The 25,676-nt window shown below is 41.3% G+C and overlaps 1 protein-coding gene across 3 annotated transcripts in view; it reads left to right on the top strand.

Annotated features, from left to right (window-relative positions):
• Positions 1-10,557: 10,557 nt before the first annotated feature.
• The window catches only part of unc5cb (unc-5 netrin receptor Cb), a 124,107-nt gene continuing 108,988 nt past the window's right edge, over positions 10,558-25,676 (top strand). For all 3 annotated transcript variants that reach the window (XM_042396199.1, XM_042396198.1, XM_042396200.1), the window contains exon 1: positions 10,558-11,113. In XM_042396199.1, the coding sequence (XP_042252133.1) occupies positions 10,996-11,113 (118 nt within the window). In that variant the 5' untranslated portion in view covers positions 10,558-10,995. The remainder of the gene's footprint in view (positions 11,114-25,676) is intronic.

Genomic DNA, 25,676 nt, shown 5'->3' with positions numbered 1-25,676 from the left:
CTACATAATGCAAGTAAATCTGACCGTCATCAAGAGAGCTCATCGATGGCAATGCAGGTAAAAAAAACAACTATCAAGACTGCAACACTATATTTATTTATGTCTTGTCAAAAAACATGTGGATACTTATGGAAGCTCAAATGTTTCATTGGAATAGTTAAAGATGGCGTATCCTGCACATTTCTAAGTTTATATTTATATTCTGGGGTTCAACTTATATATCTTAGCATGATTAACAGTTGAAAAAACTCTTTTTTTAAAAACTTATTCTGGCCCTTTATTCAGCCCCTCAGTTTAGCCTCTGTCTGAAACAGGTTATTGTAGCTCCTGGCCCACTCTATGGAACGGCTACAGAATGGACAGCTGTATGTGTGAACAAGGAGGAAGGAGAGATAACTTTGCAAATGAATTATTCAGAGCAGACTGAAGCCTTGGCTTTTGACTTGCAGGAGGCATTTTTACATATGTTCACCACAAGTTTTGGAACTTTGACTATGTTGAACATAGACATCTGCAATCATAACAGCATTAAAAAATAACAGAAAATCAACAAAAAGCATGATATGTCCCCTTTAAATCTATTCCAAATTCAACTCATTTGTATTGTGCCTTAAAGAATGGAGTTTGCAGACCTAAAAAAACCTCACCTATGTATGGAGAAATCCTTGTTTTGGAAAAACTGGGACATTTGAGCTCATAGGATTTGGTTTTACAGTCCTGTATTATATTTGACAATCATTCCATGAGTGAGGGTAGGGGTAAACGCTTCAGTGGGGACATCAGGTGGGCACCTTCCTTCCTTGGCGTTTTGTTGATAGGCCCCAAGCAACAGAACTTCAAGAGGATCAGTCGAGTCCACGTTTCTTCTGTCAGTGATTCAGTCCTGTTTATGTGGACTGTAAATCACAACCAGCAGCAGGGGTGGGGGTAGATAATAATAATAATAATAATAAAAACAATAATAATAATGTCCCACTTCTATATATAAGTTTATATATGAGATGAGATCATTTGTTAAGCTAGAAAAAATTGAAATTGTTTGCAAAGAGTCACTCCAGCTGTGAGCAGCTCTTACTGATATAAAGCCTCAAGCTGAGGAGAATGTTTGGGAGTAAACATCCTCTCATACTTACTGTCAAGGGTCATAAAGCAGTACTTGTTTTTAGTTATTCAAGTATTCCTCATAATTATCTTTAAACTTTGGCAATATTACTGGATTTTAAAAATCATTGCTTCGGTACTTCAGAAGGATCACTGAAAAATCAAACACTATCATCGGTAATGGGATGTGTTTTTTTCTCTGGATTATCTGTCGATTAAGCTTGAATTCCTGTTGACAAAAGTCGATTCTTTTTGCTGGCAAAAATGCCGCTCTAGACCTTCACAAATAATTCTCACAAAGCTGTTATTGAACTGGATAATACTAGACTGTATAAAGTGCATCGTGGTCTGCAAACACTGTTGATTCTAATTTAATAGCAGATGATCATAATTAATGACAATGGTCTGTGGTCAGTGAGCGGCATCTTTATGCCACAATATATCAGAAAATATGTCATGAGCACACTTGGACTAATTAGCTTCGATTGCTAAAGCCAGTGATAGCTGGTTAGTGTCAGAATATGCTTGACTTGGTTAACCCTAACCCATATTTTGGTTTTCATTGCAGGGAGAGTGAAGTGTAAAATGCAATTCCTTTGATAATACGATGGTACATTTTACATGAATATCGATCCAACACATATCATATGTAATCATATAATACATTGCTTATTAGGCTCATTTAATAGTCTGTAAATAACATGCACGTCTACATTAGCAGTCAACAATGTCTTCTGATCTTGTAATGAACATCATTTGAAATATCATATTTTACATTATTCATAAAGACCTATAAAAAAGCCACTTAATATGATAAGTGATTATGATTCAAATGGCAATTGCACATGCCATTCATGGTTCATAAACTGTGTTAGATTGTGTTATTCATCTGTCTCAGAACTAATGATGAACACACAGTACACTAAAAACTGAAATCATACATACTCGTCCTCATTTTTCTTTGGGGGGGTTTACTTTATTTGGAGGCTTTCTACTAAGAAGAAAAAGATTTTGTGGCAAATATCAGAGATTTGAAATGTCAAAGAATACATAATAATACCGCATCCACATCTTAATTTTGTGTGTGAAAGTACACAGTGGATCTACTTCTGACATTTACCAGTGAAAATCTGTGATGTTTTTTCCCCCCACTCTCTTTCATATTCATGACAGATCACTCATTAATTTATGTTTACCCACATGTTTTAACTCCTTGTATTCTTGTGAAAAAAGAGAGAAATTAAAGAAGAATTTTCTGTCTGCTCCACTTTACAGCAGCGGATTTCACCCCGAGCCAAAGTCCCACCGCCTCCTCTCATGTCCTTGACACACTTACCCAAGGTGGACACACTGACCCCATCAGCTGGTGCTATACACATCCCACAGGGGGCCATAACACCCCGCACCCCTACAGCATCTATCTCCCGGTCCCCTGTGCCTCTGTGTGGCCCCCTTCAAATGCCTTGGGCTGTCCTTCGGACAATTCCCTCTCAAGGAGTGATTAATGCCTGTTTACTTCAGAAAGGCCAAACCATTTCCCCGGATGGGAGGTGGGGACTGTGAAAAAGGAAAAAGAATAAGTAGGAAAGAGGAAAAGAAGAGGAATGAAACAGATGTACAGATGAGAGACTGCGAGATGCTGCAGCGCTGTACAGTATATATGCCATGTGAGTCTGGCCTTTGCGTCGGGGTGATCAAGCGATAATCAGGAGGCTTTTATATAGTTAGGAAAGGCCATGCAGAAAGCTCTGTGGATATGAATCACAGTGTGCAGTGGAAAGAGAGTAAATAGTTGTCTTCAAGGATATACACAGTGTTTATTAAACAGTGAATCACAGACATCCTTTAACTGACTTGTGCATATTGTAGAACTGCTTTCCTGTTTTCTTTGAGTGACTATATTCTAAAGAGGCGCAATGAGCTTGTTTCCTGGTAAAACTAACAATACAATCAGAAAAATCAAAGCAAGGAAGAACAAAAATGAATACATCATTCTGCATGTCAACATTCAGTTCCATGGGAAAAGTGAGAAAACTTTTAGATGACAAACAATTGATTTGTTGTTATTTCTCTAAGGGTGAATTTTGCACAAGCCCTATTTTTTTTGCATGGCATGCAGGATGCTTTCTAGAATCAGTCAATTAGCTGTGCATACTGTATGTATGAGTTCTTGGTTTGTGTGTGACCTGCTTATGTTTTATGTTTCTTGCATTGCTTTTGATGTTTCCGTGATAAAGAAATTTTCCCGGGAGGGATTAATGAAGTAATACTACTACTACAGCTATAGGCTTGCTGCTACTTCAGCAGTTGTGAATCTTTTGGCTAAATTTCAGCTCGGATTGTGATACCTGCCTGGCTCAGATCTTCAGATCAGGAAGGTTTGGACAGATACTAAACAGAGTGGAACTCGAAGCTTTGATCCAGAGGCCAAATCTGGGCAGTGGAGAAGATATAAGATGTGTTGAAGGAGGGGATATCTGGTCTGTGGCACAGCGGGGCTCTCACCTTCCTCCAGGCTGAGTGTTTCAAATAAGAAATCTGAACTATCAGTGGCTAGTGCATAGGGTCAAGGTCTGGCTTGCGTCAGCAGTGATTCTGAAGCAACCCTGGTGGTCTAAGGAGCTGCAGCATGCCAAGTATAAACAAAACCAGTACTCTTAATACTGTATATCTGCTGAGTACAAACAGCATTAATGAACCTTCCTCAGGCTTCTCACGCGGAAGCTCAACAAATATTTAATTTCAAGTAAAACTGTTTTAAGACTGTTGCACTATTCAGGTGCATTGGTGTATTGTATTCAATTTACATTTTTGCCTTGATCCGCTTTCAGTAAGAGATGTGCCCTGTAAAATATTTAAAACCCCATGCCTCTCTCTGAACACTATCTGAACCAAAAAAATAATGAATAAATGAAAGATTCCTCATGTTGACATGTTCAGTTGGTTGTGTAAAGTTCATTAATTTTATAAGTCCAGCAAATTATTTCAGATAGATGATTTGAAACTAAGAAATTAAGTTTTGTGTCTGCAGGACACAAAATATCAGCACTGCAGTGCCATCAACCAATTACTTTTTCTCATTATATCACTTGCAGATAATGGCGATGACGCTTAAACCCAATATATGATGCTCTTTATTTTAAACAATTGCAAATATGATAGATTTCTTAGTTGAGTTAATATTACATTACAATAATTGCAGCGACGGAAAAGATAAAAAAGGCTGTGCACTGATTGTGTAAGTGTTACGTTGAAACACACACCTGGTGGCAGCAGTGTCTTTGGCTACGTGTGTTTTACTGGATGACTCACAGTCGTGATGGACAGGCAAATCGATATTTTGACTTTGGCCACTGTTTTTCCCTTAACAGGAGAAGCGATGGTAATGGAAGAGGACTGTAAATAAGTGGAAGGTTCTTGACAAATGAATCCATTAACATTTGCCTGTGTCGCCTGGCGAGCAGATTTGCTGTTTTATGGAGCAGGAAAAAAGAGCTAGTAAATCTGAGGGCGCTGTAAGGGTGAGGAGCTGAGAGCAGGCTGGGGAACACATCTCCCATGATGCAGCACTTTATCTCCCTCCCAAATGGCATCTTTATCTGCCTAAATTAAGTTTTGATTCCTTGCCACATACGGAGCTGCAAATCACTTTTAATACCGATATCAAGAGCAGCAGTAAAGTGTGCCCAAAGCGATGGAAAGCAGCTTTATTGTGTGGCACATACTATCGTTGCCACCATTCACTGTCAGACCACTGCTTTGTGTGCAAATCATATTATGCCATTTGTCATCATTCAGATTCCTCTCTATCCTGCAGCTCTGCACATGCTATTTACCTGTAACTTTGCGGATGAGGAAGAAGGATATCCCTAAAGGTGACTTAATTTACAGCTGTGATTAATTTCCAATTCCATTTTCGCTCGCTGATGTTTATCTTTAAAATTAGAAAGAAGCCGAGGCCTGTTTGTGTGTATGTGTGTGGTGACGGGGAGGGGGATGGGTTGGGTTTGGAGAGTGGGTCCCACACAGAAACTGCATTACATTGTCTATGCATTATCATCAGTCTGCCTGCCTATCTTCCTGTTTGTTTGTCTGCCTATCAATCTGTCTGACTGTCTGTCGCTGTGTCTAATTGATCAACAGCCTGACGGGAGAGACAGAGGTCTTGTGAGTGTTCAGCGGGAATATGGGACATCTGACATGTGCAGTGCTGAATAACATATCCCTCAACAATATGTATATGAGGTAGCAAGACTAAAGGCCAAAATTCACTGTCACCGAACAGTGCGTGTCAAAATAGCTGCCCCTATTTTCTATGTAATACCGCACCGATGCTTGTCAACTCACTGCCCTGCAACACTTCATGCCACTGTCCTATTTCCATCCTGGCTGCCCCTGAAAAAAATGCATTTTTCTTTTCAGAGAAAAAGTTGTTTTGTGCTTCAATACAATGTTGGCCCGACTGTAGATGTTAGTTACTAGTTTGTTACTTGCTTTTCACTGTGGTTTTAACTATTTCACTTGTGCCTTTATTTACTCCACTTGCAAAAACTCCACTCGCTCCCTGTTTGTACATCCCGGCTCCCATAGCAGCTCTTCTTCTCCTCTGCTCCATGGATGTATAAAGAGAACTGGATACAGCGTCGGAGGTGGGGCCCTGTTCATTCCTATGAAAGTTGCTTAGTGGCGCATGAAGCAAAAAAAAACGACTTCCGGATATGAAAGTACCTAGATCTTCCACATTGTGCATCCCATAGAGCATGCGCACTACTAACTACTACTACTAACTTGAATGGGGATAAAACAATTCAATCATGCGGCTCTTCTACTAGGCTTTTGAAATGTGATCGGACCGAACGGATTTAATTCTGATAGTGAGACAAGTCATATCGTGGGGGTTGTGATGCTCAAAAAGATTTATCCGCTGATTTACAGACATCTCTTTCACAATGTAAGTCTATGGGAAAAAGTCTTTTTGGGCCAGTGTGCATCATGTGATGTTGTAATTACACGGTTTGGCCGCTATGTCAAATTTGCTTCAAAGCCTGGCGCTCTTCCTGTATCCAGTTCTCTTTATACATCCATGCTCTGCTCCTGTGGCAGCTTGACTTCCTCTCCTCACCTCTTGCTGTCACTGTCTCTTGTGTGTAGAATAATGGATGAGAAGAGAGTTATGTGTATGGGTCTTCCTGATGATGCGCTGCAGTGTGACACTTCCTCTTGGCGCTAGGGGTGGCAATTGATGTGTCATATGACGTACTGCCGCGCTGAGGTGGCAGTGTGTTTTGCGTTTAAGGCCACATTCATACCAAATCCAGCAATGTGGGAAAAATGACAGTCCTCCCATTCATTTGAATGGGGGTAGTACATATAGGCTGTGGGAGTGGGGATCGCATGTGGCACAGCAATAGGTTGAACCAGAATCACCTTTTGCTGAAACGCAACCCCATGTCATGCTGGTAGCCAATCACGTAAACCAGCAATCAGACCGAAGACGCCCACAGGAAGAAGAACCTTGTTTACTTGTTGACTTTGTTGTTGGCTTCCTGACTCATTTTAAAAAAGTCGAGAGAAACAGAGAGAGAGAGAGAGCTGAGAGCATGAGTGAGCGAGAGAGAGAGCGGTGGTTGAGTGAGCTAGAGAGTGAATAAAGAGAGGGAGCTGTGGTAGCAAGAACAAAGCAGTGAATCCGAGAAATAAAACGTTATTTTCTGATTGTTTCATAATTATGTTCTAAAGCACAAAAAAACACACCCACACCTCCGCACACCTCTGCACACCTCTGCACACCTCCGCACAACCCTGCAGAAAGGTGCTGCATTTCTGGATTTGGTGTGAATGCAGCCTAAGAGGCTAGTTGTGCCAGTGGCTCTGTGAGGCTGTGCTTTGGCACAGAGGGGCTTTGAGCTGAATGCATCACCATGCTAATATACAAACAATGACTATGCTTACATGTAGATTTTTAGCAGGAATGATGTTTATCATGGCCATCACTTAGAGGTATATAATGGAAAAGTAATGAGAGTAGCCTCCTCATCTCTTAGCACTAACATTTGCTAAGTATTACAAAACACAAAGTACAGCTGAGGTTGATGATGAGAATGTCATTAGTTTTAGTTAGTTAGTTAGTTAGTTAGTTAGTTAGTTAGTCATAAACCAAAAAGACAATTTAAGATGTAGAACTGGTAAAAAAAATATCTCCAAAGTTATTACAATTCATCCTGAGAGGGACATGAGTCAACCTCATGGTGGCAGAGGAGAAGTCCAGAGATAACAAAACTCATCAGGATCCATCATCTCTGAACCATATTTGTACAAAATCTGGTATCAATCTGTAAAATAGATGTTCAGATATTTCACTGGATAAGTCAAAACTTTGACTTGCTGCTGGCACTACATGAAAAGTCAAGGTATCACCAAAGTCACCAGGATTCATGTTCTGGTTACCATGGATATATGTACCAAACTTCATGGCAACACATCTGAAATTTCCTGAGATATTAAAGTCTGGACCATAATGGCAGACCGACCAACATTATTATCCTTGGAGCCATGCAGCTATAGTAGTGTGGCTAAAAACAAAGCAACTAAATCAGTGGAGATTCACTTAAACAAGCAATTACACCAATATCTCCCACTTGATCTATTCTGATGAGCGTCAGTAAAGGTTAGTAAGTGTTTAAACCATGTGAGGATATGTGCTATCTCCTGGTTCCTGAATAGGACAGAGCCAATTTAAATCTTTGTTGAACTGCTGATTGGCTTCCACAACACATTCCTTCCTATCCAACAGTCACTAATAAGCACACTCTCACCTGTTCCAAAATAAGTTTTGCACAATTGTGACACCCAATATTGTGCTTTTCAGACATTATATAATTTCAATGAACTTTGGTTTTTCCACAATTCCCATTTTGGAAGCGATAGAGATGAAAAACACACTCTCTGTGTCCATCTTCTGAGGTTTCTTCCAATTTAAGCAAACAGCTAAGTGACTCAGACAGTGAGTCACGCGTAAATAAAGCATAGTCATAAAGTGTACAGATAAAGTCCAGGGGTTCAGGTGCTTTTAAACTGAAAGCTACAGTAAAATGGGCAGGACATTTGATTTAAGTGACTTTTAGCTTGCTGCGGTTGTTCACTCCAGACACTCCTCTCAGCATCTCAGACATGGCTGCCCTCCTGGGGTTGTCATGCACTACAGTATCAAGTTTCCTGTGAGACTAAAACATCCATCTAGCAGCAGTCGTGTGCACAAAGCTTCTTTCCTCCCAGAGGTGTGCGTGTGAGATATGAGGGGAGTTATTCGCTGAAAGGGGCATGTTAACAATCTGGGGGGCATTTACACCTCAGTATTTCTGTGATATTCAGGCTTTTCACTCCTGAAGCACATGCCATATCCTTTCTCAAAAGCTTACACAGATCAGCAGTGAGTGTTTAAGGTTACGTGAATATTTTCATCTTCTCCTTAAAGCCGGGAGACATCTTCCCTCTTTCTCTTATTCAGTCTGTGCAGAAAAAAAATGCATATCACTCCTTCAAACTAGTAGTGGTAATTGCCAAAAATCATGACGGTCAACTGCATTAAACACAATTTGAAACCTTGACCTACAACTTCAGACCCAAACAAGAGATAATGAAATGTAATAGATTTAGTGATATATCAGGTAAAGAAGGTAAATTGAATTGAAACACTATATACCTATACCAATAACTAACCTGAAATATGTTTGAGATACAGTAAATGTCCTTTAAATGTTATTTCACTGTGTCTCTGCTTTACTGGACAGCTCACAAATGATGCTCACAAAAAAATGATATATACAACAAAGAAAGAGATATGTTGGCTTAAGCAGACTGAGAGCTCAGGATGTTACTCGCTCCTTTCAGAACCTGCACCGCAGTGGCTCATGAAAGAAGTCTGAGGAGACTGACAAAACTTGTTGGAGTTAACAGGCCACAAATAAATGACAGCTCAGTACAGCAGCAGTGTGCAGAAGGACATTTGAGAAAGCACACATCATTTAACCTTGAATTGGATGAGCTGCAGCAGCAGAGGGCTACGCCACTTTCCAATCCAGTCAGCAAAGAACAAGAAAATGAGGCGATGTGAGCCATCGCATTGAGATGACCAAGGGGCAAAAGAATAAATCTAAGAAATCCTGGTTTGTGATGTGGCACACTGGTGACAGGGTCTGGATGCAGCCTTCATGGTCACAATGCACTCTTTGTTCAAATAGACATATGCATGTCATTTCACATGCACTCGTTGCTTCTAAAGTGTTCAATGAATATGATAGTTTCCTCCCATTGCCCGTGCACTCATAACCAAACAGAGCACCTTTGGGATGATGTGATGTTGATTGCAGCATGAATGCATCACTATGGAGTCAGCACGGATCAAACCTCCCTGAGGACCATTTACAACACCTTGTTGATTCTATGCTTCCATGAAACGGCAAAACTCGGCTTCCACCTCATTAAACACACAGCTTATATACAATGTGTAGTATATTTGGAGACCTAAACTAAAGTTATCTTTCTCATCCAAGAAGAGTTTGAGTCCAGAAAAAAAGCAATTTCCTGCATCTGCTACCTGAAATTGAAATGCCAGCAAGATGACAGTTGCCCATTGACATCATTGTACATTAAAAAAAAAAAAAAAAACGGTGATGGAGGGGAGCAGAATACCATGCCTCTTAAATTAGATTCACATTTTCAAAGTTATCACGTTTCATTTTGTTGCAGAGATAGTGTCAAGCTCATATTTCACATTAATCACGAAGTGTCAGGGGCATTGCCTAGACATCTGTCATGCATATGTAATAACTCATCAGGCTTTTATCGGAATCACTGAAACAAATTTTCCCGTGCAAAGCAGGAGTCGTGTGTGTGTTTGAGAGTATGTTGGTTAGGCTGAGATCATTATTGAGGTTTTGTGACATGCTATTACTTCTAAATAACAATTAGAGTGGCAGAAACAAGGCCGAGTGCATGGCCCAGTCAGATAAATTATGCCCTCCTGTTGCAGTGCCTGCGCTAAATTAATGACGATTTATGTTCTCAAAACACAGAGTAACCAGAAAACGGAAGCACCTGTTTGCAATAATAGCCATACAAAAATATAACATTACTGAAAATACAAAAAAAGAGAGAGAGAGACCGAAACACAACTCATAAAACTGAGTTTGACTATTTTACATTTTGCAAAAAAAACCAAAAAACAAAAAGAAAGTGTTTTCTTTCTGTAGGCTACAGGCATCATTGACTTCGATGATTTTCATGTACGTTGATCTCAAGGTTTCCATCAATCATATAATTGATAAACAGCATCCATTCCTCGCTGCTGTCCGGGCCAGGTTTTGATACAGCGCCGCCACTTGCCGGAGCACTTGGATTGGCTGAAGGAGCAAGGTAGCCCGCAGAGACTGCTCCTTACCCCGGTTCAGTCCCGTCAGTGGAGCGCGAGGCGCGGCGCACGCACACACTCGCCTGCACGCGTGGAAGGTGCGACAGACAGGGGACTCACCGGAGGACTTTGATATTGGTGTGGGACTAAAGCGGAGCATGAATTTGCCATCAAGACATCGATCCACATCTCAAGACAAACCAAGTGAACCTTTCAAGGGAAACGCAAACGGAGACAGATTTTAATGCAACATCCTCTGTGACGGAGGGCGCAGCCGCCTCTTTTATTTCATTAACTGTCACACCGTTCTTATGTGTGCAAAAACACAGGGCTGGATATATTTACTCCATAGGCATTTTTTGCGCACGGGGTTTTGAGGGGTGATCATTTGGACTGCAGCAGCGCACAACGAGCGACAATTGTGTGTTTGAGCGCAATTTCTCAGTGACTCGGACTTGCCTCAGAGCGGAGTTTGACTCCTCATCATGGGGTACGGTGCACAAACTGACCGAGAAGGAGGAAGAGTGCCGAGATCTTCTACGGAGATGCTGACCGTGTCCTGGCTTTTTCTTTTTCTCCTGGTGGATATCGGAGTGGCTCAAGGTAAATTTTAAAAAAAAGTGTATTATTGACCTTTGAACTTGGCTTTACTTTCGGCAAAAGTTCTGTGAACTCCTGCAGGCTACAACAGGAGTGTAGTGGACTGGAAAAACCACCAGAGAAAAATAGTTTACCCTCCTCTCCCACTGAGCTATTTAAAAAAGATGAAGGATAAATCCAGCCTGTAGCCAGTGTCAAAGCAAGTAGGCCTTCAGTATTGTCCTCGCAAAGTATGTAGGTTACATTATAGGAAGATAAAGCATAAAAGGCTGAATTTTCGAAAATTATTTTTGACGAGATTATTCACAGATTTCAGAGTAACCTTTTGGGATTTAGGCTGATAGATGAGCACAACTGAATACACATAAAAGAGGTGGCTTAAAAAGGGATGATAAAAGTTTCCTTTAAGAGATTGAGCAGTGTTTATTTCAGTTGTGTAAGCCACAATTGGTATTTGCAGAAACATCACATCTGTTTCTCCAAACCAAGAAACGCTGTTGTGTTCCAAAACAGTTTCAGAGATATCATCAAAATGAAATCGAGCCCATGTTTAGTCTGCTTTTTTAGTGATTGTTGTGCTAAATAGATTTACTAATTTAAAAATGGTTGTGCACATGAAAAAATATTTTTAAAAAAAATTCTAATCAGCTTATTCTGAATTATGGCAAAATATAAGGCTCATACTGCTATTAATCTACTTTCACCTGGACATCGCTCACTCAGAGAAAGCCTTCTAGATGAGAGGATGAATTCACTCTTTAAACATTCACTGCTGGTCAGTTTCCAGTTTTAAACAATAATTCACAAAATGATCCATTCTTGGTTAAATCTTGATTTGGCATACACCTGAAAAGTTTAATTTTAAAATGAAATATCCATCCTTTGAAAACAGGCACACCCGCTAATGATGGATGGTAGTAAAGTCCAGTAAAGCTGTTAAAGCTCTTAAATAGTCTCGACCTTTGCTCAGAAGACAGGTATTTACAAGGACTGAATAATCTGTATTTATTTAAAAAACTGACAAGTGAAGTTCAGGAGGAAATTTTCATTTTCAACAGAACACTTGGCACATAAACACGTATTATTTCTCGCTGTATTTATATGACCAGTGAGTCATTTTGATGCTTGTCTTCAGCCTCTTACTTCAGAGCAGAGTCGTACGTTGAAAGGTGTTTTCTGTAAACTGCGGTAGTTGTCAGTTAAGCATTGAGATAATGCCACAACACCTGAAGCCATTTACTTAATCTGCTCCCTCCTGAGTCAGATTGTCAAACAAAGGCAGCTAGGAGGAAACCATCTGCGTGTTCAGTTATGTGATTGTGCATGTATGTCAGATGCCAAGTGTGTACGCCTCTGGAATTGAGGTAGGTGGTCTGCTCCTTCTCGAATGAACCACGGCTGAATAACGTGATGAGATCGGGGATGGGGGGGAGGTGGGGAGCAGATTTTTGCTTGCAGAGGACAGACTCCATCTCCTACAAGAAAAGGCCTAACATGTTTCCTTGGAAGTTGAGGCTTTGCTGCTCATGCGAGAGCAACACAACCTTAAATTGGAGGTCCAAGCACATATCCTTGGGTTGTGGGTTGAGGGTCTGTGAGCAACCTTATCTAGCTGCTCCAGACCTTCATCTCACTCCTACATAGTTAATGAGCAAATGAGGGAGAGGAAGAATGAAAAACAGCACAGGTCCGGTTTCTGAAGGGCAGGGTGAGATGACATAATACCCATTGCAGAGTCCCAGAGAGCCCTCTGTCATTGACTAGATGGGAATACGAACAAGGTCCTTCTCTGTCCATTAAAGAAGTCAATACACCAGGAGAACATTGTTTGAGACTAATTAATGGGCCCCGCTATTTTTGGGCACTGATGAGCTCTACTCATTTCCAAATCGCTGGAGAGTCACTTCTTCAGTGTAAAACTACTGGTGATTAAAGTGGCTCACTTATGCAGGCGCTCCTTGTGGAAAATACAACACCGACTCTTTCCTGCATATTTTGTTTTAGAGTCATTTGAACTTATTTTCAATACCGTTATACTTCGCTATATTTCATATGGCTATTGCAGTTTATTTTTTTACTTTTTGACTTTGCCTTTGAGGGCACTCTGACTTGCTCTCATCCCATCTAGACATAAGTGAGCGCTGGGAAATAAGAGTGCTCATTAACCTGCTGAACTCTTGACGAAGGAGACAGGTTGAGACAGATATAAGCTGGGAGCTGCCAGAAAGGTAGCTGAGAGCTCTGTGACAGCAGCTTGATTGGAAACCCTTGGTGCAAGAACAGATGTACTTCTGGTATTTCCAGCACAGCGGCAGAGTTGTACAGTATGTGCAGTGTCCGTGTCTGTGTGTGTGTTGTTTTAAAAGTTGATGGAGGATGTCAAGTTGTTATGGGAATATATAGAATGCTTCCCCTTTTTTTAAAAAAAAAAGGATAGTATGAAGAAAAAAACAACAAGAGATATTTGAAACAGATTTTCTTTTGGGGGGGAATTGAATGCAAGAATTGTTCATTAGCCATGAAACAGACTGACCACTGAATCTAGGAGAAAGCTACAGTTTCTTTTCTGATTTCACATATTAAATAGACCAAAAAGGAAAGTACTTGAAAAAAAAGGAGATGTGTTTTAAGAGGCATTTCTTAACCTTATACTTTAGGAAAGCTCCAAGGTATAAGAAAAAACATTCAAGTGTTTTGAGAGGAAGAAAATCAAATTTTTCACGGTTTTCTTTTCGGATTTTTTTCTTTTTACTTTTCAAAGCTGACTTCTAATATATCTCAACACTGATATTCATACACTGTAAATCTGTGTTAGGCAGTGGATACTTTCGGTATGCTGGCCTTCCTCGGATTAGTTCAGTTTTTCCACAATGCTGCTCTTATGTCTCTCTTTGATGATGTGTCCTCTGAGGATTGTTTATGGAGGGAAAAGTTAAAGGATCTTTAATATATATGGCCTCTAAAATATTGTGACTCAGTGCACAGTAAGACTTTGCCGCTATTTTCCGCACACGACCCTCTTTTCAGACTGATGCCAGCACTGCCTTAAGAATGCAGGTAAAAGTGAATGTTATTCCTATCATTATAATTCTAACAGGCTTCCCTGTGGCCTGACAACTGGCTCCTTGGAGGCCGCTAACATTACAACCACTGCGGTCATTCTATAAACAGGGCCTGTATGCACAATGAGCACATTGTGCGTAAGGAGCTGCACTTATAAATTACCTCCTAGATAGCCCTTTGCCAGCATGCACGAGCCTCCGATATGACACACTTACTGTATACGCAGGCAATTTTATGTAACTGAAGGGCATTAACATTCACTAACGCACTCCCCTACACTCGGGTGAAGAGGGCAAAGTAAACAGTATGTACAGTATGGTCTGACAGTGCTGAGCGGGGTCAGAGGTGCGTGCTGGTTGCTAGCTGAGCCAGAGACGGAGCATGGTAGGGAGTGATAATTACTGTGAAAAGTGGCTGCTGAGTTGGCTTCCCTGCTCCACTTGATGTCATATCCTATTGTTGTGAAGGCAAAAAATATACATGGTGCTGCTTTAGGGCTGGGAATAGTTCTGCAGTCATCTGGTGGACGAGGATATTTTCTGCTGTGCTGGTGGAAGCACATACCGTAACTGTCATTGTAGGCAAGGATTTTAGATGTACTGAAGTCATGAGTCCAAATTACTGTAGTGCAACCCAGCCTGCAGGTGAAATTATGATATGTAGTATCGTATGTTTATATTGTTTTTCAAATTTAACTATTTAATTGTATTTCCTGGAACTTTGATCTCCCCTCATGATGGTCTAAATGCATTTTCAGAGCCTTCTACATGCTGTCAGGATGTAATTGCGATGGAGAAATATGAAATCCTTCAATTACATTTGAGCCAAATTGAATAAGTTTTGCCTAAAATCTATCAAATTCAAAGATAGTGCATAAAAACAAAATGGGTTTTAAAAAATTCCCAGGAGCAATGCTGAGAATGTGACCTCGGTGTCAATGGTAGCTACAGCCCTTATTGTAGCTCCTGAGTTGATTCCTATATTTTTTGCCACCAGATACGAGTGGTTCACCCAAGTGTTTATTCTGTGGTGGAAGGATGCCTCTTTGAGTAACCTACCAAAAGTTTTCCACTTCCCTTTCCAAATGAGGTTTTTCCTTGTCATCTTTATTTGTTGCTTTTACGTTGCTGGCATTGTGAAACCATTTGAAACTAGAGCTCAAGTAAACTTGACTTAACTTTTTACTGGAGATTGTGAAAGTGATTACTGATTCCTGTGGGCTATCATCTCCCTTCCTTCCTGAGAGGCAGACGAAAAAGATGGAAAAAAGAGGTGCGGCGATAGGAGTGAGAAGAGGGTGATTGCAAGGACACAAAAGAGGCAAGTGGGACAGAAAGATTAGTGGAGATGAGAGGGAGCTGAAGGTAGAAGTGGGGAGAGAGAGAGAGGGAGAGAGAGAGAAGGTTGAAAACAAGGTATGGAGCGAGGAGGACAGGGACGGACAGGGGAGGAGAGGAGAGTGTGTCATTAATCACCCAGTGTGACACTCTGAACTACAGGGGAGCTTCACAGTGCAACATTCACTTCTATTAGCAGTCCATTAGCAGAGCTCAGCACAAGTAGCAGCACTTGACAGGCAGGCCTGTGCCAGAATGGCTGACCTGTGTCTCCACACAGTGTATACTGCACCACCTAGATAGTCCATGTTTGTGTGTGTGTGTCTGTTTTCTAAGAGTTTTTGTGAGGGAAAGGTAAGTCAAAGTGCACTACAGGCCAGAGATTATTACTGTGGCATTTTATGGCAAGTTTAGCTTTTTAGACCATGGACAGCAAATGAAAATAATTGTATAAAAGGTTCCCACTTTCAATCATGCTACTGGATGAGATTGGGCATAATGATTGCAGAGATGATGGTGGTGGTGGTGACCTGATTTCCTACCTGTGATATCCCCTCTGCCAGAAAATGGCTCTTCAAAGTTGAGATGGCTGATGCATTAGCGGTACAGTCATTTCTCATTCAAAGGCTTGTTGGCCTCTTACTCGCCAAGAGCCCTGTGATTACAGGATCCCAGCCAAGGGGAAAGGGGGTGTGGACCACTGTCCCTGCTCTTGGTCTACAGTTCATTTATGATTAGAGATCAGAGCCGACAGTCAGAAAATCAGGGGTTGGGGGCGGGGGGGATAGAGAGGAGGACGGAGCCAAAGGGGGAGAGAGAAGTGATTACGAGTTAAGTGGCCCTTCTCATGCCATTATAAGCAGCAGGCCTGACAGAGCACATCATGAGTGAGTATAAGTACACACTCCACTCCAGCCCTTTAATTTGGCATCATGGCCTCCCCCCCGGTGCTCAACCACTAATGTCCTCCTACATTTTTGTGTTCCTAACAGGAAATCAGTCAAGGAGATGTCATTATAAATGCAGGTAACTAACTTTGAGGGGTACAAAAGAATATTGGATGGAAGGAACTTTTTGTTTTACATACTTTATGCTGGACATGTCCTGATAATTTAGCAATATAATCAATAACTGTTAACTGCATATCTTCATGTTTGTTATATAACTGTGTGATAAACATCAGAATTTTGCCATAATTTAGCTGATGTAACCATCTGTGGACACAGCAAAAATGAATATCCTGTGCTGTTGCCATATATGCTACTCTACCTAGCAAAGAGGATTAGGGTGCAAAATAGACAGAGTTAGGGAGGATTTGAGATGCTGCTGGAATGCTGGTACTCTTATGTATGCACACAGATACTATAAAAAGCTTAAAGAGCGAATGAGCAGTAAAAGGCTGGCCGTCAGTAGGATTGCTGTTATTTCCCTGATGTCCTTTAACGGTGTTCCCTTCAGTCTTGGTTCCCCAGCCCAGCATGGGACATGGAACAGCCTAGGTAACTACTGCACAGCGGCACGGGCCTAACATGGTACTGAAAGATAAGAGAAGCTCCAACAGTAGGCCAAAAATTTAGGCCAAACATGCTCTGCATGCAGTTTGAAGATGTGAGATAATCCTAGCTTTACACAGTTGTTGGATGCCTACGGGGCCGAGGAGCAGCACGCTCAAAGTTAGAGAAATACACCTTCAAATCTCTCTAAAAGTGGAGGACTAGTCTTAACCACACTACAAGTTATATACAGCAGCTAATATCACATTTACAAATAATTTAGATTACAATAGCCCACATAAAACATCTCAAGTTCCTCCAGAATATTATTGTTAGAATTTTGTATGTACTTGTTAAAATGATGATGAAAAAAAATGTTAGAGCATTGCAGAAAGTGTAACATATTTTCTTACCTTTAATTTGACCTGCTACTGATCCTGTAGACATTGAGTAATGGAGTTAAACAAAGCTAATATCACCTACCTACCTTCAAACTGCAAACATGAATTGTGCAAGCATGAAAAAACATCCAGAATTTGTTGAATTAGTAGTAAAATATTATAGCAAGAAATATTCATATATATGGAATAGTAAATATTCCACATAAAACAAACTATCCTTTAAATTAATGCATTTTGGCTTGAATACCGTAGATGACAGGAGCATTAATTCACAGACTGCTAAAAACAGACTTGAGAACAGATATCATCATCTCATGGTGCTCTTTCAGTCTGCTCTGTCGCTGTCATGGCACCTTTGATGATAACGCTATAGGCTATATGTTCAAGTCTGATGAGAGAGGCTACTACTGAGTACTACTGAGGCGGTAATGATTGAGATGATATCAGCGGTGACTCATAACACCTGAGTCACACACGCAGTGTGGAGGCTTTGGCAATCACCTGAATTTTCATGTCTCTATGGAAATCCAGCTTTCTCTCCAGAATGGAAATACAGCTGCTATCTTTCCCTCTGTTCTGTCTCTGATTGACAAAGCTAAACCCTTAATCCTGGCTTTGCCCCGTCTTGTGCTCAGAGCCGGAGCCTCACTAGTGGAATGGGACTAAAGCAAATATATAAAAGCTTTCCTGAAGAATAGGAACAGTATTCATCTGTAATAAGTCATTTGCCAAGCTAGTGTGTATTCTGTTAAACTCTCAAGTGGACACATCCATATACACGTTTTATATACCTGCAGACTGAGACTCTTTGGTTCATTTTGTTGTTGAATGTGTCACATCTCTGCATTGTGAAGAGGGGTGGTGGTTTCCAGACGCTGCACTAATGTCTGGTTGGGGAGGCTTGTGGTCTATGTATGTCAGCAGAACAGAGAGAGGAGTGGGGGGTGGGGGAGTGGGGTGTGGGGGGGGGCAGCATGGGACCACTGGTCTCGGCTGAAACATGAGAGCAGGAGACCCACGCTCCCCATTTCCTGTCTCCACTTTATCAGCATCTTGGTCTCTGTTATTTCTGTGCTCTTAAAGCATCCGATGAAAGCCTTGCCACAGATAAATGTTTGTGCCTCCTTGCTTTTTATGGGGCTCAAATGAGGGACTTCATCCGCCTGCCCCCCTCCTTTATTCTCTTTTTTCCTCCATTCCTGTGTCTGCTTTGAGATGCCACAAGAGAAGTTATAGCCTCTGGTTTACATTATAGTTCCTTAAAGATGAGCTCGGGACGCCAATAAGGACAATGCTTGTTCTTGTTCTTCTAAAGGAATAAAGTTTTACAAGACATTAGGGAGAGGGCACGAGAAAAGGCAAATTATTTGACCATACCACATTTTGTGTTTTCTTTGAAAAAATAATCGTTTCCACCCATAGATTCATTCAGCTACATCTGTGGAATGAGAGGTAATATTCACTTAAAAAGAAACTCATAGCTGTGTCCTTAACAGTCCCCGTCTCTTTAACCTCTGATCACCACATACAATATTTTCATCCTCACATAATGCAGTGTGCTTCTGCTTTCATAAGAACATAGTGTTGTGTATGTGTATGTCTTTGTGTGCACATGGTCTTGTTTGTCTGCATATGGTGGCAGTGTGTATGCTGGTGTGTGTGTGTGTGTGTGTGTGTGTGTGTGTGTGTGTGTGTGTGTGTGTGTGTGTGTACGTGTGTGTGTGTGTTTATTCAATAATAACAGAGTCCGAGAAAGTCTGTTTCAGATAAATCTGTGTGAATACCAGACCATTCATCCCCAGGAAATCAATCTTTCTCATAATTCCCCTCATTTTTCTTCCATCTGTTATCTACAGAGCTGCCAAACAGACTTTTAAACAGAGCAGACCATTACCAGAGGGCAGAATTAAATGTGTGTCAGAATGCCAGCCTGTAAAGTTGTTGTTTTTACTGAGTTAAATGAGGTGCTAAATTAAAGCTTCACAATTGGTATGCACTGTTGTATGATTAATCTGCCCCCCAACCTTCTGTGTGCTCCTGTTGGTAGAAGCAGAGAGGAGTCAAAATGTGTGTTAAAAGTCAGGGATGTTTAAAAAAAACAAAAAAAAACGATGCTATTGAAATCATGCTTGACTGTTGAAGACATGTGATGAATGGGTGTTTTTGTCTTTTTTTGTGTGTGTGTAATTACTCCGTACAAGTCTCAGCAAACACTGTGGAATTTATCAACAGCATCTCGGAAAACATTTTGTTTTCACAGTCAGGTCTCGAAACTAAAGACGAGTTTCAGAGTGGAGTTAGCTCACCCAACCCCATCACCAACCCTAACACCCTACTGCGTGACCTCTTTTCTTCATTTTGGGCTTTGTTACTGTGAGTCCAGTAATAGTTTGTAACTCGAGATTGCTGTTGGGTGTCAGCACTTTCCTGTGTTTGTACAGCGTGTGTTTGTGAGCCTGTGTGTGTGTGCCATATCTACATGATCAGTCCCAAGTGACCTAAGTACTGGCAGACAGTGTTTAACTGGGGCAAGCTCAATGGGTCTCATTTAAATGGGGCCCAGACAGAAGCCCCACGGTGAAGGGTTACTTTATGACTCTTAACATGTAAAACATGCAGTCGAAGCTGCTACAATTTGTGTGCTTGCCAGTGAAGGCAAACTGTACTGCATTCTTTTTCTTCTTCTTCTTCAGGAATCTATCAGGGAACCAAAAAGCACTGCTAATGTTAAAAATCTGCCAATTTAAGGGCTTCCATGTGGAGAATAAGTGCCTGTGTTGACTTTGATTTGCATGCATTCTTCAGTTAATGAAAGCTATTGAGATGAGGCTGATAATGACAGAAAGCAGTCTGCATAGCTCTGAAAGTTCACTGCTGTAAATGTCAGAATTATTTATGAGCTCAAAGTGTCAGTCCCTGCTTGTCCTACATGATGTTAGAACACAAAAGGATTGAAAAAAATCAAGGAGTTGCCCTCACATTCACAATATTTCTGTAGCACAATGCACGCGTGTCCTCATTGGCCTAATGTGTGCTTCCTTTAATAAGTTAGGAATTATGTGCAGTACAGTAGATGAATGCAAATCTTCAAGTTATATAAGGGATCGGCAGTAGAGGAGAGCTTCCAGCTGTGCATTTGCCCCTTTCAAGGAGCTAACCAAACAGTAGGCAGAAGGTGAATAATGGATGTTGTTGTGGTGATTGCTCTGAAACGCAGAGAGGGAGGAAAAAGCAGGAGTTTTTTCCTAAACCAGGTCAAATGTCTGAATTGGCCCTATTTTGTATACAGATGAGTGTTCTCACTCAGAATTTCTACAGTAAACAGAACTCTTGTTTGCTGTTTAACCTTTACAGGCTCCCAATCTGCTCAGGCATGGAACCCAAAACATTGGTACAGACATTTATTTGGGCATGTGTGCCACTATCAGACCTTATTGAGCTACCTACACATACTCAGTGCTATTATTAAACACTGTCAGAAAGCATAAATGTCTGCATTTATATATACCTTTTTTCAAACCAATCAATTCATTCTTGTGCTATTTTGTGTTCTTAAAAAAATGTGCTCTGTACCGATACTAGCAATTATTGGTTGTGCATACATATTATCTATTAAGGTCATGAGTTTTTTTGGAATTATATGGACCTACCCATCATTTTAGTTGGGCATATTGCTCTCAGCACAGTGGAAGGTTTTGCAGAACTGCTTTCCCTCAAGTTAAGTTGATGGAGAAATGAGATCTCAGTTTGGAAAAAATGACCGAGCTTAGTAAGATGACAGGCTTGTTTCTCTAATTCCAGGCCTCTGTAAACTATGACCCCATACAGTACACCAGCTGCACTGGAGTCAGCACACCACTGTAAACTGATACACCATAATGGCTTGCTGCAGATACGCTGGAGCATGTGCAGCGGAAACCGATAATTCAGTGGTGACACACCGTGCATAGGGGTTCCCATGGTTTTTAGGCTGACATGAAGTAAGCTGATCTGTCAGGTAAAAGAAGAGGGGGTTACGCTAGAGAGAGGTGGAGTTGGAGGGCAACACCAGGAGGGTAACCTCTGCTGTGTAAAGGAAGGAGCAGTACACTGCTAAATCATACCTCCTGATGAGTTTCCTTCAGTAGCTGCTTGTTTAAATCCTATTGCACACATTCCTTACGCCCTCTCATTTAGAGAGCTAAACATTACTAAATCATGGTATTTTCATTTTTACAAGTCTGCAACGACTTACTAGCTTTCTGTTAGCCATATATTTTTTTTTTTGTTATCACTGTCTTTCCATGCCAAATGTTTTATTTAGCAGCCTGCTCCAGCGTAAGACCCCGCCAACAAAAGCAATGATACCGGCCAGAGGAAGAGTAGAAGAAGGGGGGAGGTGGAGACAAGGAATGAAATGAGACAGAGATAGTAAAGCCACTCCTAAGCTGCGTGGTTTTTACCCACAGGATGAAAAGCATCCAGGATTGAGGCACATTAACCCACAGCTATTCCCGGCTGCTTTGTGTGGCTTTTTGTTCATGGAAAAGAAGCAAAAATCTGGTAAACAAATACAACAATGTTGAACAAACCAGCTTGTTGTAAGGATTGGGAAGCTTTGAGCATTACTAACTCACATGCATATTTACATTCTCTTGCGATTTCTTGGGAAATTTGGTTGGGTAATCTGAACCTTATTGTGTTGCCTTTCTGTGGAACACCAGATATCAGCACAACCTGGTTTTAGTTTTGACTGCCATATTTCTTGCTGGCTGTTGTTTCCACGTTGATTGAGTTTGAGGGTCGAGAGCATGTGAAACCCAAGCTGGAATATTTACACTGTAGCTTTCATTTTCATTCTTTTGGCCATAGTTTGTTTTAATAAGGACTTGACAGAATGCAGTATACTGTCTAAGGAATTTCGACTGGGCCTGTCAAATCCAAGGAGTGTCAGTGGTCATTCCCTTAACGCGCTGTTCTGTCTGAAGTCTGTGGTCATAAAGTCAAATGGATTGGTAAAAGCAGTTCTGACACGCAGAGGCAAGTAACAAGGGCTGGACAACTGGGAGGACAAAAGTGATCAGCGCTTTGACGGATGTGTCACAATGAGGGGATTTAGCTGTCTAACATCTATCAATGTTTAAAGGTTTCCTCTGCTCAGCCTGTCACATCCAACTTTACTCTTCATTTCTATTCTCCTCTGCCTTTGGCTATACTCTCTTACTCTGTCTTAGCAACCTGAGTGTCGGATGGAAACAAAATACTGTCAAAGCCTATTACAAAGAGAATTTTTGTAAAACCTTACAAGATTGTTTGTTGCTGCACAGCCTCAGTTACATACAGATAATCTATGTCCTTTGTATCGGGGTGGTCTCTTGGGAGTGAAGCAGACATTTTAATTCAATCAGCTGCGAACAGCAATAATGCTCGCCCCCTCCTAAAACTCAACCATCTCACTTCAGTGATACAATTACGAGCTGAGCTGCATTGGCCATCTTGTTGTGATTATATGTGTTTACATGGGAGGGAGGTGTTTACTGTGGAAACTGCGGCCCCCTCCTGCTGCTCATTTAGCTACTGGAGAAAAAGAGCTTCTGTGAGATTTAATTTATTTATCATCTCTGGAAGAGAGTTATAATGATTCTCCAACTAGCGTCATGATTGTGTCTTCCTGAGTCCTATTCCCTTGAGATAAGTGGCTCCAGCTTCAGTAAAAAACAGCTATAATGGCTTTACATAGACACGAGGACACGAGGATGAATGTGTTTGTACAGTAGTGAGGAGGGATCAAAGGCACCTACTCTCCAGTAATAACTGAAATACAATCTGTAGTTAGTTTTATTTTTCATCTTTTTTGATTTTTATAAATGCTACTTTATAAAAGAGGAATGTCGGACACATGTAGACTTGTGCTTGATCCACAGTGTAATTTCAGATTGTGCCCTTCTATTTACAATATAGTTTTTTGAGTCTCCAAAATACTTAAAATTCTGTTTGATTATGAAACTATGTAATATGCATAAATATCAAAGTGAAGTTTGAAAACAGAAATAAAGTCTTATCTCAACTACCGTAAGAATACTTGTTGTAATATTATATATTTGTATAAATAGAGCTTGGATTTTATATTGTGTTATTTGTTCTTTTTTTAGTCGTGCAAATGAAATCCACAGAGTGAAAGGGGGAAAGTAGTGTTTGAGTTATTGCATCCACAATCAGTCTCTTAAATTGCATCAGACTTTTCAAAAGAGCAAATCGAATAATTTGTTTCCATTTCATATTTTTAAGTACCCATCCACCACTGGCCTTGTATTGTCCCATTACTGCAGCATTCTAGTGATAACATTGCCTCACTAATCTTCCTGATGGTCACATTGCCTTTTCAGGCTCCAGCACTCTGTTTTATTGGTGTAGCATGATGCACAGTGTTTTGACCATTGTTTACTCCGCATCATGCCACTTGTTATCTTCTGCAGCAAATGGCCATGTCTTTACCAATCTCGTCTGGCTTTTGTCTACTTTCCTTTTTTCCACTGGATGAGCAGCCATTTAGTGCAAGGGTCAGGGTTGTAATTGACAGCCACCACTAAACAAATCTGCCCGGCTCGACGGTAGCACAACCCCACCTCCCGTCCCCTCCCGCTTCTCTAATCTAACTAATGCACCCATGTGTGTGCTGGAAAGTGAATTAAGCATAGAAAACTCAATACCTGATCCATCTGACAGAGCTGCCTGCGTGCACATTAGCAGTTTCTCTGCAGCCTCTATAATTGTATTACACAAGTTGGCCGCTCTAACGATCAGGCCTTACACACACTTACACACTTATACACACTCTCCCTGTTGTCGTTAATCGCTGCCTTCGCTGGCCCCGGAGGCGTGCAGCGGGCCAAGAACAGAGCGATCGAGAAGGAGGATGATGAGGCGAGTATAGTTCAGCCCTCCCTCAAGGCTGACATGAAATGAAATCATAGTCTGTGGCTGTGTGTGTGTGTGCGTGCGTGTGTGCTCTGCAGTTGCTATATTTCACTGCATCTTCTTTTGTTATTAAAGCTCTGTTGTCAGACTCTTTGTATCTGCCTCTTTTCCTTCTAATCAGTGCCTTTCTGGCCACTCCCGCTGTGTGGCCCTGTTTCTGTTTCTGCCTTCCCATATCCCCACCGCCTGCTATCTGTGTATTGTCAGCAGTCATGCCCCTTGCCAGAGACCACAACATGATAAGATGAACTTACACTCCCCCTCTCCTCCCAACTAATCTCTCTTAACCTATGTAAACCTATGCAAGGTTAGAAAAATATGTCTCTGTAAAGTATTTTCATCTTAATCACATCTAGCAGCACATAAGGGATGAAGATGCAGCAGACGCAGATGTAATGGACAATGTATTTGATCAAATGGATAGTAGTAGACACACCTGCGATGATCATCCTCTTTAAAGACTTCTACTGGATCTTCGTGTGTGCACTTTATCATCAAGAGCTCTGCGAAGGGAGTAAGATAGGGAGGACAAAAGGACTGAGAGGGTGATTAAATGGGTTGTTGTGTTGATTTGCTGTGTGTTGCCATGCAAGCAACCATTTACTCTGGCCTCACTAATGGAGACTTGAGTTTGAATCCAGGGAGAGGCTCTTTAAAATTTCATTCTTTTTAACAGGCTGATTTATAATGATGAGCCCCGGACTATTTCCACCACAACGGGACATCACAAAGAGTCCTGGGAAGCGAGGGAACTATATATAGCGAGACCATGAAGGGACCTGCTAGAGGCATGGGAGAATCCAGCAGATAGATGGTGAAAGATGACCTCCCTGTATAGCCCAGCACAAGGCAGACGATGTATAGATGCACTGTGTCGTCCGAGAGACCTCTGTGACCTCCATATAACCACTAAGGTCACCCCCCTATATTCCCAGCTCCCAGGGTCCAGTGATACCCTACCTGCCAGATGACACTCAATGATCCTACGCTTGAGAGGAGGACTAGTTTGTGTGCATGTGTGTGTTTGTGTGTGTGTTAAAATCCCTCAGGGAGAACTTGTCAGAGAGTAGGTCATCAGATATGCCTCTGTGCGTGCACCTCCGTGTCCATGCACGCTCACGTTTGTGTGTGTCTGTGCGTGTGTGTGGTTGCGCATAACGGGAGGAAGAGGGAAGAGCTGGGATGAGCAGCTTTATCATGCTTATCTGAAAGGTCACTCCGTCATTGTCGGACTGCACTTTACAGAACCACCCTGTGGTCACCAGAAGGCAAACTGATCCTGGGGAGGCAGAGGGAGGAAAGGGTTGAAAGAGAT

The sequence above is a fragment of the Thunnus maccoyii genome, chromosome 19, assembly GCF_910596095.1.
Source record: "Thunnus maccoyii chromosome 19, fThuMac1.1, whole genome shotgun sequence".
NCBI classification, from domain to species: Eukaryota; Metazoa; Chordata; class Actinopteri; order Scombriformes; family Scombridae; genus Thunnus; species Thunnus maccoyii.
Note: the sequence above shows the minus strand (reverse complement) of the source record. Positions and strands in the feature narration are given on the sequence as shown.